Source organism: Syngnathus typhle, linkage group LG9 (genome assembly GCF_033458585.1).
Source record: "Syngnathus typhle isolate RoL2023-S1 ecotype Sweden linkage group LG9, RoL_Styp_1.0, whole genome shotgun sequence".
NCBI lineage: Eukaryota > Metazoa > Chordata > Actinopteri > Syngnathiformes > Syngnathidae > Syngnathus > Syngnathus typhle.
In genome coordinates this window covers 6462140-6478849 of record NC_083746.1, presented here as the reverse complement: position 1 = coordinate 6478849, position 16710 = coordinate 6462140, and the positions used below count along the sequence as shown (strand labels likewise).

Sequence of the window (16710 nt, the reverse complement as noted above, 5' to 3'; positions counted from 1 at the left end):
ACCAAATGTACCTATAGGGGGAGCCCAAGACAAGAGAATGTTTTTCTTTTTTTGGGTCTCACACACACACACACATGCCATCAATGCAGGAATTGAACTCATGGTGCCTGCACACAAGACAAGCGAGTGTACCCCTATACCATCAGCGATCCCTGAGAATGTTGACATTTGCCCTTGTCCTTCTTGCTCCGTTGCGTGTTCAGTCAAGGCGCATTGTGGGATACAAGGCCTTGGAATGCTCCAAGTCTAGGTCATTTCGCAATATCATGTGAGCGGCACCCTTAAGTCAACACACAGTCTTGCTGAAGAACCCTTCAGCATTAGTTTGGCAAACAAGAAGGCTTGTAATTTGATTTGAATGTGTGTGTGTGTGTGTGTGTTTTGTAGGTCAAGGTTCTTGATTGCAATTGAGCAGATGCTTCTTCACCTTACCACTGCTTTCGATCATAGCCAGGTGATTGTTTTTTTGTGTTTAATAAACAACAGGTTAACAAATACACACACTCGTACATTTATGACACACACACGCATAAGGAGCTAAAAGTGGAAATGAAGTCGCAGCTTGGAAAATTCCACAAGGAGTGGTGGCCGGCTGACTATGCCAATAAAAACGCTGCAAAGAAATGTGACTTTTTTGCCACACAGCATTGTTCATGAAGTGCTAAATCAAACATTACAGAGTTTGCCGGTGCCAACTAATCAAATATTTGGTATAAGAAATTAAACAGAGCTTTTGCCCTCTAATTTCTGCTCAACTTTTTTTTCCTCCAAGTCTGCTTAGTCTAGTGTCATGACATTTGAATTGTATTAGGAATCGTTTTGTTTTCAACCTCAGGCATTCCACAGTTAGCTCCCACTGACAAAAACAATGTTGCAACACGAAATGCCTTGAAAGGACATCAGGGGACCAGTCTGAAATAGTTGGAATACTTAGAAATGACAAAGAGCCAAAGAAAGCATATTTGTTGCTTCCACTCAGATTCCATCGAATTTAACCTTCGCTTGTGATCAATCCAAACTTTCTCCTAAATTAATTTTTTACCAATGCAACCATTTTCTAGAGCAGACTGACTTCTGCTCAGTAGTTTTCTTATTTCCAAAAATATGTGCTACAAAAAGCGTCATTTTTCTGCAGACATGAACAAGTCAAGCATTAAGATTGCTGTTGTGTGACCTCTAACCCCGTGCGCGTGCTCTGTGTTGAACATTTTTCAAAAACAAACTCAAAAGACAGCAAACGTGTCATGTGATGCACTGCCAAGTCAGCATTGCTTGCAGTGTGGCGTGTCAAGCGAGGTGCAAACACTCTAAGGGGCTCAACAAACCAGCGGCAATATGACGTAACACATGTTTGACAAGACGGCAATCCCGAGGCAGCGCTGACATTTGCAGGAAAAAGCGGATGGTTCATCAAGTTACATAAACGTTACCTTCACACGCATTCGTAGCGTAACGTGTGCATTAATCAACATATTTGCTGTAAGAAGTCACACACAAGCACTTCACGGCTAAAACCGATCCCACAAAAAAAAGCTGCAAGAGGTGGAAAAAAAGAACAAGAAAGTTGAGGAATGTTCATCAAACACCAGTTTGGAACATCCTGCAAGTGAACAGGCTAATTGGTAGTAGGTGGATGACATAATTGGGTATATAAGTAGCTAACTAGCTAATTGTTTTGTACCGTAATTTTCGGACTATAAGTCGCGTTTTTTTTTTTTCATAGTTTGGGTGGGGGGGCGACTTATACTCAGGAGCGACTTATATACATATATGTTTTTTTTTCACTTTTTGGGCATTTTATGGCTGGTGCGACTTATACTCCGGGGCGACTTATAGTCCGAAAATTACGGTATATGTGAAGCCCTTTGAGACTGCTTGTGATTTAGGGCTATTAATGTAAATAAACTTGACTTGACTAATTACATCTAGCTAACTAGGTGTGCTATGCTAATCATCAGTGATGGAAGACAACCTAATTTGATTGCTGAAACATCAAAACTACTTATTAAAATGAAAATGTGCAGTTAGTTTCAACTGTTCTTCTCCTTCACCGTTTAAAAGTCAACAAAATACTGACATCAAAAGTTTACTTAAGCCTATTAGGATAAGAATTCTTGTTTTTCCAGTTAATGTGTTTGTGATAAATGCTTTGATATTAGCGCAATGCAAATAAAATTGAATAAATTGACGAGCCTTGCTAAGTTCTTTCAGTGCTCTGATGAGTCAAAAAGACAAAAAGAAAATGATAAGATAAGGGTCCAAACATCAGGCAGATGAAACATAAACAGACTTTGTTGTAACCTGAGGCGTCGCACACGTGTCTTTAAGTTTTCCATTCACCTTCACCTACATTCTCACGTTATGAGTTCATAGTCCCTGTGCCATCGAGATAAAAACTAATTTTGGCTTTGTTTACATGGTTCAAGATTCATGACACATTTTTCGAACAACTTTGCCATAACAGCAAAAAAATGCACCACTAGAAATTGAACAAAGCATCTTGAGTTTCCTGCTTATTTCATATTTCCATAATTTCTTTGACCGTCAAGGCTCATTTTGGTTCATAGGTTTTTTTTTCCCCCTGGGGACAAAATAAATGCGTGTTGGCCACAAATTTGCCACTCCCATAAATAAAAAGGTTTATGACAGAAGGAAGACATCCTCTCGCTGCCACACTCTTGACCGACATCCAAGATCTAGGAGAAGCTTGAGGACAATATGAATAAGTCTCCACCATGTGATGACACGACTAATTAGTCTGCTTCCTTTTTAAACCCTGTTACCAATCAATGATTTCAAAAATAGTTTCCCCCCCCCCCGGCTGATACTTCCTTTTTCTAAAGAAAAATGTAGTTACAAATCCATGAAATATTCCCTGACAGGGTTCTCGTGATTCGAATTTAAAATCCATCCCACGTGTCAAGGTTATTGCGACCGCAATATGTTCCCACTGGTCATCTGTGCTAACTTTGTAAATAAATTCTGGGATAACAGGAAATCAATTGTTATCCAAGTTGTGTAACATTTCTGGATTTACATGTTTTTACTTTATTCAGCATTCCAAAACAAGCGTTAGGTTAAATGAAGACCCTAAATTGTCCATAGATGTGAATGTGACCGTGAGGTGCCCTGTAATGACCTAACAATCAGAACGTTGGGTCACCTTTGACCCCTAATGAGAACAAGCACTTTAGAAAATCGATGTATGAATTTCACTGCTCACCGAGAATACACCAAAGAGACATCTACCTTGAGACTGTGGAGCAGTTGCTTGGTAACCTAACAGAAATTGATGTGTGGATGATAATATAGTCTGATTGAGGAAACAATTGCCATTTTGATCTGAACTACAATTTGCACCCTTGTCCGGGTTCATTCGTGACGTGACTCAAATGACAATCGGAAAAAAACACGGCCTATGATGGTACGCATGAAAGCCCGCTAAATACAGTCCGTGCAGCCTCCTTTTGTTTGTCATGAGGACCGATGGACCTGAACCCAGACAGTAACGCCATCTGAATCATCTATCGATCGATTTAAAAACCATAAAATTAGCAAGACGACATCACAAGAAGCACTGGCTCAGAGGTTTTGAACAAAAACATCACCGACCTCTATGATGAAGTGTCCCACTCAGTGGGCCTTCAGGCTCGGAAACGAGACGCCTTGAGTTTACTATGTCGATAACTTTGTTTTTATTTGTCTTACTTCCAAACTGTGTGCTGCTTGATTAGAAGCACTTACACAACAGCGTGAAGTCTTTTGCTGCATTCGTTATAGAAGTCGCTCCGTCCAACATGAGACAATGAACAAAGCTGGGGCCTGAATGCCAGTAGTTTTCCACCAAGACAATATCATGGAGTTTCCTCTTGACAGAGACACAGAGCCAGGGAGAGAGGGAGGGCGGAGGTCAAAATGTGTAGGAGAGGTGCTGGGCTGAGCGACTCTTGTGAATTTAGTCCAAATGAAAGTCAGTCAAAACAAGATATAATACTGCTCGTGGGGATAAGAGCAGTATCTCTTCCTGAGGGATTTTAAACGAAAACGTAACATTACAATAGGGCATTGTTGACAAGCGTATTTTTCTTCTACAGGTGTTGTGACCCTCACCAAAACAAAGGGATATATCAGTCAACATTTTCAACAACAACAAAAAAATATCCTCACAGGAGTTCATGACATAACTTGTCGATTGTTTCTACACATTGTACCTTGTGTGGAATTTTATTAAATAGCTGCCTGCTTTGTGACCTTTTCTATTTGTCCGAGACTCTACCCCTTCAAATTTGCTGACGTTAGCATTTTCTTGATTCTTCACAAGGTGCAACAGCACCCCTGATCCTGTGCTGCTCATTTTGTGGGATTAAGTCCAAAAATGAGCTACATGTATTTAATAGATTATTTCAATTATATCTGATGGGAAGTTTAGTTTTGTTTAAAAATAATGAGCACACCAGTGGGTGAAACAGAATCTCAGAATGAAATGAATGAATTGAGTTCCAGTATTTATTCTTCTTATATTCATTATTTTTACACCTCTTGTATCAAGACTCAGTGGATACAAACCCTTAGGCGTACTTGCTCACTTGAATGAAATCCAATATGAATGTCAGACATTCAGACGTTACAGAGATAAAGCTCAGTGGTGTCCCATATTTTGCGCAAAAAAAATATATCGCTCAATGTCTGCTTGTCACGTTTTAAGCCTGTGATTTTAAGAATGATGGATAATGCAACAGGTCATGTGGTTAGGGTCAGAAAATGGACCATAGACTGCACACTTCCTCACTGGCAATGCGGAAGTGGTTTACAAAAAATGTGGTTTGAAATAATCGACATCTGCTTATTTTTTTGCCTCAAACCTTTTATGAAAAGGGGAAGTGTCAAAAGGGTGATTATCAATAATGTGTTCCTTATGTTTCTCAGTAAAAACCTTCTACTAAAGCTTCTTCCTAAAATGTCACCTTACGAAGACATTCAAATGTCAAATGTAATAACGCAGAAGTGCATCAGCTTTAAGTAATCAAGTGAGGTCACGAATTGGCAATTTCCCGGTGGGATGCATCCAGGGTAAAGGGCGCAACAAATTATTCAAACCTCACCGGGGTATTATGTAATCCTTGTCAACGGCAAATGAAATGCAACAACGAATAAATATATTGGATGTCAAACATGGCAACAAAATGAGTTATTTCTCTCAGGTCATCTGGATTGAATTAGAACTTGTTCAAATTGATGCTTGGATTTATGACTCACTGCTTTGCTGACCACATGATTCATGAAGAAATTTCTGCCAGGGTTGTTTGTTTTGCCAAATACCGGCTTAACTAGAATATAGGCTTGGGTTAGCGTTAACTTTATTGATCATTTTTCTTGCAGCAGAAAAGCTTAATAATTTTTCAATTAGTGCTTCTTTTTGTTATATGGAAACAGGGAGAGGTTAAATTGAGTTTTTTTTTTTTTTTTAACAGGATGTTGTAAACTTATGTTCATATCTCAGTTGCTTTGAGTGTCTACCGCCATCATATACTTGCATATTAATAAGAACAATCGTGTTTTCTTCCACAAAATTCTTTATTGAAAACCTTTTCAAACTCCATAAAAATACCAATGTCTCTCTCAAAAAAAAGTTTAAAGCTCTTTCCCAGTGATGATCACTACAACAGTCACAAAATAAATTTCCATCATTCACACCTGACATTGATGTCACACTTAACTTTGAATAAAAAAATTAACTCTGTTAAACAACACAATAGTTGTTGTTGTTGTTTTTGGTATCTAGAGACAATGAACCTTATTCGATTAAACTCGATCCAACAACGAACGTATTAATTCGATGCAGCTAATGGAAAAGCTACAACACAAGAAAGCTGTTTACTCAGATGGCTTTAATGCAGTGCTTCTCAATTATTTTCTGTTACGCCCCCCCCTAGCAAGAAGAAAACTATTCGCGCCCCCCCTCCCCACCGTGACTATTCTAACTTGTCTTGTAAGTCGTAAAATGTTGCACTGTCGCAAACGTGACAGAAGTAACAATGAGAGCGCCAACTGGCTGATTGATTTATTTTAATTGAGAGGGAAAAAAAAACAGCAAAAGCATTTCATTAGCTGACCAGGAGATGGCGACAGCGTGGCATCTGAAGACCATGGATTGTTTGTTCTGCTACAGCCTAGGTGACTGATTCACAATTTGCACTGTCGCAAACGTGACAGAAGTAACAATGAGAGCGCCACTGCCCCCTGCTGTAGTAAACGCGCAATTACACTTTATTCTAGTACTGCCAAAAAAAAAGCCTGTTCCCCAGGGTCACACGCGCCCCCCCAGGAATAGCACTGCGCCCCCCAAGGGGGGCGCGCCCCACTATTTGAGAAGCACTGCTTTAATGACAGCACACAAATTCGAATGTAAAACTTTTTTTTGTCTATTGTTTGACTTTTTTTTTTTTTTTCCCAGTCTAGAAACTCACACTAAGACACATTTGGTAAAAGGTTGTACAAAAGTTGCAATTGTACACGCGGACACAGTAGATAGACTTGAGAATGGTATTTGACAGAAACAACCAGAAAACAAGCCATTTGAATAAAAGTCAACAGAGTCAACACACTTTTTGAACGTAACATGAGATATGCATAAAATATAGATGGATACAGAATCATTAGTATTTTTTTTTTAATTATGCGATCTATAGTAGTGCACAAAAAAACTTTTTTAATCATCAAAACATCCAAAAATAACACATTTTAACAACACACAGTTAAGTACCATACTAAAAAATCTCGTAAATTTGTGCTTTCTATTTTAATATGGGATGTCATCAAAACGTTTTAATTATCTGTGTACACCCATAGAAAGGCAACATTTTTAGGATTAAAGTGTCATAATGTTCCCCAATAAAGAAGAGAGGCTCGATTAGGATTTATCTTCATGACGTATGCTAATTGTCAGTGGCCAAAAGAAGATTACCAGACACACCCTTCAATTTGAAATCTAAGCAGCTTGAGCTTTATCTCCCAACTTTCGTGGTTTACAATCTTAAATAAACGCTTACCACAAAACACATGAATGCTACGCTAGGAACTAAGTGTAGTCACAGTCAGCAAGAAAAGTAAAAACGATTCACAGAACTTGTCACAATACAAAAAAAAAAACAAGCTAAGTGCATATGTCAAATAAGGCCAATACGAAAATGCACTTGAAGTACAACGATCCTCAATATCCAAGTAGATATTCAGTGCAGGATTAACAACAAGCACTTTACAAAATGGTCAGGCAAGTGCCAGATAAGCAAAAAGTCTTGAAAAGGAGTCCACTGTGTTTATGGGGAAGCTTCGATCAGTCAAAGAACAAAAAAACAATCATTGGAATAAGCTAGTTAAGAGAGCTATAACAGACAACTGTAAATATTACAGAAAGCTTCTCTTTATAAATTCATCTGTTTGTAACAGGTCCCCTGCAATGGCCACCAGTCTGTACCAGTTAGGTGATTTGCCAAGAGTCGACTACAGCGAAAAAATAACAAACATAAAGATGCCCACGGAGCAGACGAACAGCAGGCCAAGATTGAGGAAAAGTTTGACTCGCGGTGGCTCGTGGAGCATCTCCGCGATCTCCCTCGCATTTTGCTGGGCCGTTTTTGGCTGCGCGTCCTGCGACGGCTCCTTGAAGCCGCAAATCCAGTCCAGCAGGCGAATACAGCGGCTGACTTCGTGGCGTTCTCCGTCGTCCAGTTTAGCGAACCTGTCCGCGGGAGTGGTCGCCGGGGATGGCTCCGCGCTGGGGGTGGCCGGGTCGTGGTCGGTGGACGTGACCAGGAGTTTGATATCGGCACCGTCCAGACACTTCTCCTTTCTGACATCCGGGGGCAAAGTTTTGTGCAGGCTTGCGTCACCGATGAAGGCGTTCTTCTCAGTCAGCCGGTACATTTGCTCTCTGTCTTTTGGGTTGTCGGGCAATTTTTCCACAAAACGGAGTCCCCACACCGTGGTGGTGCGAATCCGTTCCTCTTCCGGCGCAGATGTGAGAAGACTGACCACCACGGCCACAAAGCCTGAGATCCAGAACAAACCGGCTGCCACATACATGTAATGGACCTGAACGATGAAAGCAGGCCGGGTGTCTGGTTGGTCGCAGCGAGGCTGGCGGTACATAAAAGCCAGGATCAGTCGGATGGTACCCAGAACGGAACCGGTCAGGCCTCCCCAGAAGGCCCCTTTCTCATTACACCGCTTCCAGAAGACGCCAAGTAAGAAGAGGGCGGCGATGGGTGGGGTAAGGTAGCCGGCCACCTCCTGGATGTAAAGGTAGGTCTGACCGCCTTGCATCTCGATGATGACGGGAACCCAAGCGATGCTTATGACCACCATGAGCACCACAAAAAGGCGACCCACCATGAGCAGCTCCCGCTGAGACGCCTTCTTTCTAGCGGTTTGGTAGATGTCCAGGGTGAAGATGGTGCTCGCGCTGTTAAAGATGGAGTCGAGGTCGCTCATCAGGGCAGCGATCATCACCGCCATCATCAGACCGCGGAGACCCACGGGCATCACGGCCATGACCAGACGAGGGTACGCAATGTTGGAGCAGCCCGCCTGAGAGCCGCACACATCCATGCAGTGTTCGGGCCCAATGCAGGCGATCTCGTCTGTGAACAAGATGCGGGAGATCATACCCGGGATGACGATTAAAAACATGGGAAGGATCTTAAGGAGTCCCGCCATGAGTGTGGCGCACTTAGCGTGGGCAATGTTCTTTGCCGCAAGCACTCTCTGAACTATGACCTGGTCAGCACACCAGTACCAAATGGAAGCGGTGGTTTGGCCCAGAATGAACCCCGGCCACGGAATGTCTTCATCCAAGGGGCCGTGGAGGATGCGGAGAGAGTTGGGTTTGGGGTGGATACGGCAAGAGGATGAATACGTATAGTTCCCAGTAGCCAAGATGGCGGTCACGTTGGGGATAGCTTCCATGTACTTAGCTTTGACACCTTCTAGCCCACCCACTTTAAGAAGGCTGATGGTGGTTAATGTTGCAGCTCCACCGATCATCAACACGGCCTGAAGCGCGTCTGTGTACATAACCGCCACCAGTCCACCAGTGACAGTGAGAATGGCAGTCATGCAGATGAGCAGACCTATAGACAGGTAAAGATTCCACCCGAGCGACTCCTGGATGAAGAGAGCGCCGGCGTACAAGTCCACAGACAGCTTGGTGAAAATGTAGAGGAGAATTGAGAGGAAAGCAAAGTAGACCTTCAGCCGAATGCCCCCATAGCGCTTGGATAGGTATTCGGGCATGGTGAACACTCCCGAGTGGATGTACACGGGAATGAAGACCCAGCCGAGTAGCTGCAGAAGCAGAAGGGCGTTGAACTCCCAAGCTCCCACAGCAAAGCCGCCTGCCGCTCCCGACCCGGCCAGTCCGATGAAATGTTCGCTGCCGATATTACTCACAAAGAGCGAGGCGCCGATCACTATCCAGGTCATGGAGCGCCCGGCCAGGAAGTAGCCGCTCACGGTGCTGCGGTTGGATTTCCACATGGCGAAAAAGCCGATGACGAGCACGAGGACAAAGTATAGCGCAACGACGGCGATGTCAGCCGCTTCCATTCCAGGACCCATTTTTACTGATCACGTGATAATGAGAACTTCTTGGCAGAAATAAAAATGCTGTCAGTTATTTAAACCCCCCCAAAAAAAGCAGAAATGCCCCGCTTTGGTTTGCTGTCTGGTTGGAAGCTGTAGTATCCACGATCAGTTCTAATTTGCTAGCTATGCTTATCCACCAGCACTCAGGCTGCTCTACTTTTAGAGGATGCTGTGGTGCTTCTGGTCTAGGAAAGTCTAGAGTTTTTCTTCCTGCAAGACAGCAAAGGCAAAGAAAAACACCTCATTAGATATTTTATTTAGGCTGGAAAGGTTTAGGACAAGGTTTAGGACATGTTTACATGGAAGTGGCTTCAGGATTTCTGTATCCAAAACAAACTGACAAAACATAAGGGGACCAATAGCATGGAAGATAGAAAGCAAGGTTAACGTTTAAATTGGCTTAGATTTGCAGTTTCATCTTTTTGGCAAAATAGATTAAGCACGGCCACTCTAAACTTGTAAAGACGCTTAATAACATTATGTAAGCAGTCAAAGAGTCAAAATAGGAATAGAAATATGCAGCAATTCTCGGGTGGACAAATTGAGAGGTTTAACTTGCATGCCGAAAAATTCATTGGTTTCAAGTATAATTGCATGTAATGTTAAAATGGAAGAAATATAATATTCTTAGTCAAATGCTATAAAAAAATTTTTTTAAAAAAAATCTAACTTTAGTCTGCTGTGTAAAAAAAGCCCTGCTCACACAAATTTGGATGGTTTCCAACTAAATTATTTCCGGCACTATAACCTCAGGGCAAAACACCAAACACATTTAAATTAAACTCACGAATTAATTTGTATCGCTCTTATCGTGTAGAAACAGGATGCACAAAGTCAGGTGGATCTGACAACTTACTCCCCGGCGAGACAAACTGAAGCTATTCTTCTTCTTAAACTGCAATAAGACACCAAACCCAGTCTGGACAAAGCTGACAGAAGACTAAGTAACTAAGACCTGAGGGTTACACCTACTGGTACAACAATGCATGTGCCCACACTTTACTCTCTATTGACGACTCAACTCTTTCTTTTTCCCGCTGGCCGGCTACCTGCATAATAAAGCTGATGCCTGCAGAATGGCTGGCAGGGTTGCAAGGCAACTGGAATGGAAAAATGCTCCTTCAGTTCACAGTGTGAAGTGACCGACTGACTATTGTGTATAAAGGTCACTTGTTAGACTGTGAAAGGATTTTGCAGACTTTCAAAAGGCAAAATTAAAAAGTTGGTCCCTAAAACTCAACTTATTGCATTACGCAACAAAACAATCAAAAGGAGCAATAAGGATTATCTTTTGGGGGGTGGTGACGTGCTACACTAATAAAATGTTCCTCTGACCCATTTTGGCTCCAGGCCCCTTAGGTTGGGAACCTTTCTATTAAAAGGGGAGAAATAGTCATGCAACTTCACAGCAAACATCAAATGCACCTTTAAGTCATACACTCAGTCATTTATGTCTACATATCTTATGTCATAAAGATTTTTTTGAGGGGACCACGCAGGAAACCCCAAGTAGACATTTGCATGGAGAACCTCAGACTGCGAGGCGGATGTGATGACTTTCTACTGTAGAACCCAGAACTGCAAGGCAGACATATTTTTGGGGGGGGATTTCGAATTATTACTCTGACATAATTAAAAGACAGCCTGAACATTTTAGGTATCACAACATTCATTATTTTTTTAAAATGATCATACATGATGAGAATCTTTTCTCCATGCAGGACTGTCAGAGGCATTTTTGAAACCAAAACCTCAAAGCTGTGAGTCTGATGTGTTAAATGAGAATAAGTCACTAATAATTTTCCTTAATTATGTATTCAAAAAAAAGACTCCTGCTCCATGTTGGCCATAAGCCCATAAGGTTGAGAATTTATACAATAAAAATTCTTGAGTATACTGTACACATTGAGCAAATTTTAAAACGCCGGGAAGACAAAAGTAATAATTAAAACCCAAAACCTTAAAACTGTGAATATGTATCAAAGACAAGCCAGCTTATTTTTTGGTATAAAATAATTTCTCTGACTCAACAAAAAGTGACACCGGAACCCCTTAGGTTCCGGGCCCTAGAGGTTGGCAACCTGCGTAGTAGAAGGTGAGAAATTTCTAGAACAATCACTTCACAGCGCGGCTTCTCCTGCAGCGCATCTCACGAGTCTCCGTAAATCTAAATAGAAGACTCATCCATACATGTTTTTTTAAATAATAAATATCAAATTTTGATATTCTATGAAGACGGTAAAGTCCCGAATTTTGTACATTCTGCAAGACACGTGAAGGCAACTCGAAACAGGAAATAACAGCTTTACATTACGAGCGAATATAAATTTCTCTACGCAGTTAAAAAAAAAAAAAATCTTGAATATATGCATAAATAGATGCACATATAGAAGTAGAAGTAAAAGTGGCGATCAGGCTAACATTGATTAACACAATAACATGTACCTTTCAAGATGCCAAAGAGGCGACGGTAACACACCCCCAAGAGGAGGTGAGGAGGATGGGACAGCAAGATGCAAAAGGAGGAGAAGGCGAAGCCCAGGTTGCGTCGTCGCTCGCCCCCGTTAGAAGTGGTCCCTCCGCCTTTCTGTGGATGTGATGCTTTCTGAATGACGGGCTTGTCTTGTAAAAGTCGAAGCTGCTCGCCGCCTCTCCTCCTTATAGCGAGTGGACGTATTTCGAACGCCACGCCCCACACGTGTGGCTCACCCGTGACGCGTAGGGCTGTAAAAACAGACGCAATTAAAATCTAATGAAAAAATAAGGAAACTATACAAACTATCTCAACATTTTTTAGAGCAATTTGGCAAGTACATTTGCAGACACACTGCTGAATGCAACATCCGTCAATTGTTTTTGTTGTTTTAAGGTGAGCCTAAAAATGGTGTAAAATTAATTCAATTAAAGGCAGGGTGAAATGCATATACCATCAAAGCTATTTTTTCAAAGAATAATGGTAAAATAATCTGACTTTGATGAAATCATAGAAAGTACCAGAACTCTCCATGCAACTGACTGATTAAAGAAGTCGTAATCTCATTAGATGGCGCATAACCTCGGATCAAGGCTGGAGAACATTCTAGATGTATGAATAAGTTTATGATTATACATTATAAGGAGTGGGTGGCATGTCAGCAGCATAGTGGCTTAGTGCAGTGTTATTGACACATTTTGTGAAACTGGATAACTTCCTGCAGCACACTTGACGTTAAACACCATAAAGAATACCTGGTCTAGTTGTTAGCATGGCTGCTGCACAGTTTTGAGATGTAAGAGTTCAAAGTGTTCATGTTCTTTCTTTGTGTGGACATTCCAGCATCTTCCCACATTGCAAAATAAAGAAAATATTTAAAATGTATGCTACCGGAATCAAAGAGTCACAGTTGTCCATATGTGTGAGTGACAACATTTGTTTGCCTCTATATGAGCTATTCTGTGGTGTACCCCACTTCTTTGCAAAGAGGGGATGACCTCTGCTTGACCTGCAACCCGAATGGGGGCGTATGAATGGCCCATTCTTGTTTTATATTATAATAAGTAAATCAATCATGAATTTTCATTGTATTATTTTGTTTGGATTTTAATTCATATAAAAACTCCCTAAAAGTTTGTTGGAGTTGTCAGAGCAAAATATTAATATTAAACAGACCTTTGCAAGGCATCTTTTAGCATGGCAGCAAAAGGACATTAATGCACAAAGATGAAACATGCCCTTGATATTGTGGCCCCAAATTGACCAGTACTAAAGATGTTGAGTCATCGTTGTATGTGGTTGCTACCTTACTCTGCTCGTAGTGGAAAATTCCACTATTTACACGATAACTTTTGAATAACAAGCACGTCCAGTCAATCATAGTGCATGTGATAAAGAATCATGTGACTATCTTCATTGCAGTCATTTTATCATTCTTTTTAAATGTAGTGTCAGTGTGAGATAACAAGGCCAGCAAAAGCAGTTGACTTTCATCAAAACATCCTGCACCGGCAGACACGGCTCTGCATATTATAGGGGGAGGGAAGCCGAGTAAATTTCCACTGGCTCTTCTGGTCCGATACGTTGGAAATTTCCATCTCGAAGAAAACTACTTTTCCCAGGAAGCCTTGCGCGACGCTGACGTTTGTGTATATGTCCGTTGCGCGACCACCGATTGAGTTACTCGCCCGTTTAAAATAGTGGAAATAGTCACGCTAAATGTACACCTTATGACACACTTCTCGAAACATGTACAATTAATAAAGTTAAATCAATCATATCGTTGAATGCATGTTAAATCTGTAGGAGCATAGATTAGATCTCACCGAAAAACACAATATAAATGTTAAATACTAGTGGCGACTGGCGGAAGTTCCGCGGTGGGGTGCCCGGGGTCGCTAAACAAAGACATGTAGACATCTAAACCGTCGTTAACAAATATCATTTGTATTATATTTTTATTAGGAGTAGTCGTAAGAGAGCTCTTGTATATTTGAATCAGAAAACAACATTTGATTGAGTTATATTTATACTGTATAATTGTATGCGGTTATACTTTTTACTATTTTTTATGCAACTTGTAAAATAGTTTAGCTTTATTGTAATGAATAACGAATTAATTAATTTGGAGTAGCATGATTGCCAGGGGTTGGCACACTTTCCGAACATGTCTGAGGTTGTATTACTTGGAGAGCGAAGTATTATTTGAGAAGATTGTACTTGTATTTTACGTGGCAGAATATCAGCTCCAAAATTAAAAAAAATATTTGCTTTTTTCACACAGCAGCTCAAACAAATCCAAATCTCTACACTACAATATAGCAGTTCACAGTCAATATTTATTTATCAATCTGAGCAAAAAAAACATCAAAAAGTTTTAATAAAATACATCATACTTGCCAGAGATACTGATGTCAACCTTGCTCCTGGCTGTCTGTGCAAACTCATTGTCGAGGTAATAAATGCTGCTCAGAAAGTGTCCCCCAAAATCCTTATTCAAGTTGAAAGGTTAAGCCAGCCAGCAACACTGTTGGTTGAGCTATCCTCACAATGATATTGGTAAATATGAAACACCAGATTTCTGAAAATAGCTAAATATGCATATATTGTGACTGGCCACTTTTTGAAGTACCTCACTTCCTACTGTTGAGGCCTGTCACGTTGATAAATAGATACTTCGTTCTTCCCATGATGGAAATGAGATGGACACAACAATTACCTCAAAAACGCTGAATACAACCGGTAGAATTCCAGCTGCATTCAAGCCAATAATTCATTTGTAGGTCTGCTGACATTGTTTCTGGATAAGTCATGGTTTTAATTCAGGCACTTTTTCAAAAGGGCCAACTCAAACTGGAGTTATTTAAAGGACAAGATCACCTTCACCAACACCTCCATTCTTGCATTCATGAAGCCACCATGAAGTCTTTAGCCCCGAAGTTGACATTTTGCTGTTTGTGTCCAATAGCAACAGGAAACCAGAATTCTGGTTTTAGTTCAGGTTGCATGTGCTTTTGTAATTTTTTTTTTACCACTAAACAGAAATTCCAAGGGTTCATATATGGACAGACAATCATTCACACTCACGTCTGTGGACAAGTTAAGAGTCTAAAATGATCTGTTAATACATAGGAATGTGTGATGCGACACTGTTAGAACATGCAAACTCCACACAAGGAGAAGGTGAGATCCGACCCCCGAAGCGCAGAATGACATGATACATTGCATTATGTTACATACATGACCGCTTGGAATGCAACCCCACTCTGACTTTGCAGATGCATGCGGTTACATCTGCGACACATACTTGTTATTGCATTGGGACTCAAGTGGCCAATATTCACAGCTAGCCAACTACTTGTGGCTAAGCAACATTTAAAAGAAAAAAAAAAAAGCCCAGTAAAACTTTGCAGCAAGTGTTATCCGCGCACACACCCACATGCACACACACATAAAAAGTGCTGCAGCTCGACTCACACAAAAATGCAAACGACTGCACTTTGCGCAGTTTCACCGAGGTCTGTTAAATATCCTTTTAGGTAACAGACAAGCAGCGAGACGGCAAGGAGGAAAACAAGTGCCTTGGCAGTGCTAACAACGAAACCATTGTTTCCTACCTCCCAGTGGTTCAACTTGGCTTTGGCCGATTAGAAACAACAGTGGGGCCTCGGCTGTCTTTTCACGTGCACATGATCATGGTTTCATCTCGACTTGAAAAGTCGCCACTGGGATAATCAAAACTTCATTCGAGTCGATTAATCTGGAACAACAAGATGTAGTTATGTTAATAAAACATTCCAGCCTTCTCCCCTGACGCCAGTTGATTTTCAAGTTGATCCAACTTCAAAACTCTTGTGCCATTGCTGAGGAAGATTTATCATTATCGAGCCTTGATGCAATTATGGTTGGGAAACACTGCTGCAGTAGGCACACTGGCCAAATGTGGTCAAAGCAAAGAGATGTAAAAATAAACTTATCGAGATGAATTATTTGCACTGAATCCGGATCTGCCTTGCCTTTTTTTTTTCCAGACTAAAAATATAATATTCTGTAATATTCGTGAATTAAAGGTAAAGGTGGGATTTTCTTGAAATGTCAGCTATAAATTTGCAACACTTAGTAAAATGCATGTTGCACAAAAAAAGCAAAATGAAAATGTCGCTCAATTTTGCAGTGTAAACTGTAACTGTTGATTTTAGCAGTATAGGTGTCTGAGGCTTCTCTTGTTGGCTGCAGTTCCGAAACTCATTTAGTCGCAGTGTTGTTGTCTGCAGCACAGGAATCAGATTATTCCAATCACCAAAGGAGTGGTTCACTTTTTTCTCAGGGGGTAGTTTGCAAGAAAATCCCATCATGCTGTGACTGCAAAGCTTTTCTCCCAGCGTAGTAAAAACTATTCCGTCCCTATAGAGCAATTTTCGGTAGCGACATCAGTCCTAATGCTATTTCCGTTGTTAATGCTGGACAAGATTACTGGACACACACACAGTAGACTAATACAAAAATAAAAGGCTTATTGCGACTCTACTTTTAGAGCGCAGAGGCAGGGTACCTTCCAACAAGGTTTTACTGTATTCTATTGTTAGGTATACTTT

General features: G+C 41.0%; 1 protein-coding gene across 1 annotated transcript; it reads right to left on the bottom strand.

Moving 5' to 3' along the window:
- Positions 1 to 6546: 6546 nt before the first annotated feature.
- slc5a3b (solute carrier family 5 member 3b) lies at positions 6547 to 16676 on the bottom strand. The gene is made up of 3 exons (XM_061287818.1): positions 15733 to 16676; positions 12088 to 12366; positions 6547 to 9852 (listed from the first exon to the last, which is right to left on the bottom strand). Exon 3 carries the CDS (start codon positions 9613 to 9615, stop codon positions 7501 to 7503), a length of 2115 nt encoding a protein of 704 aa, XP_061143802.1. The 5' UTR covers positions 9616 to 9852; positions 12088 to 12366; positions 15733 to 16676; the 3' UTR covers positions 6547 to 7500.
- Positions 16677 to 16710: the final 34 nt, after the last annotated feature.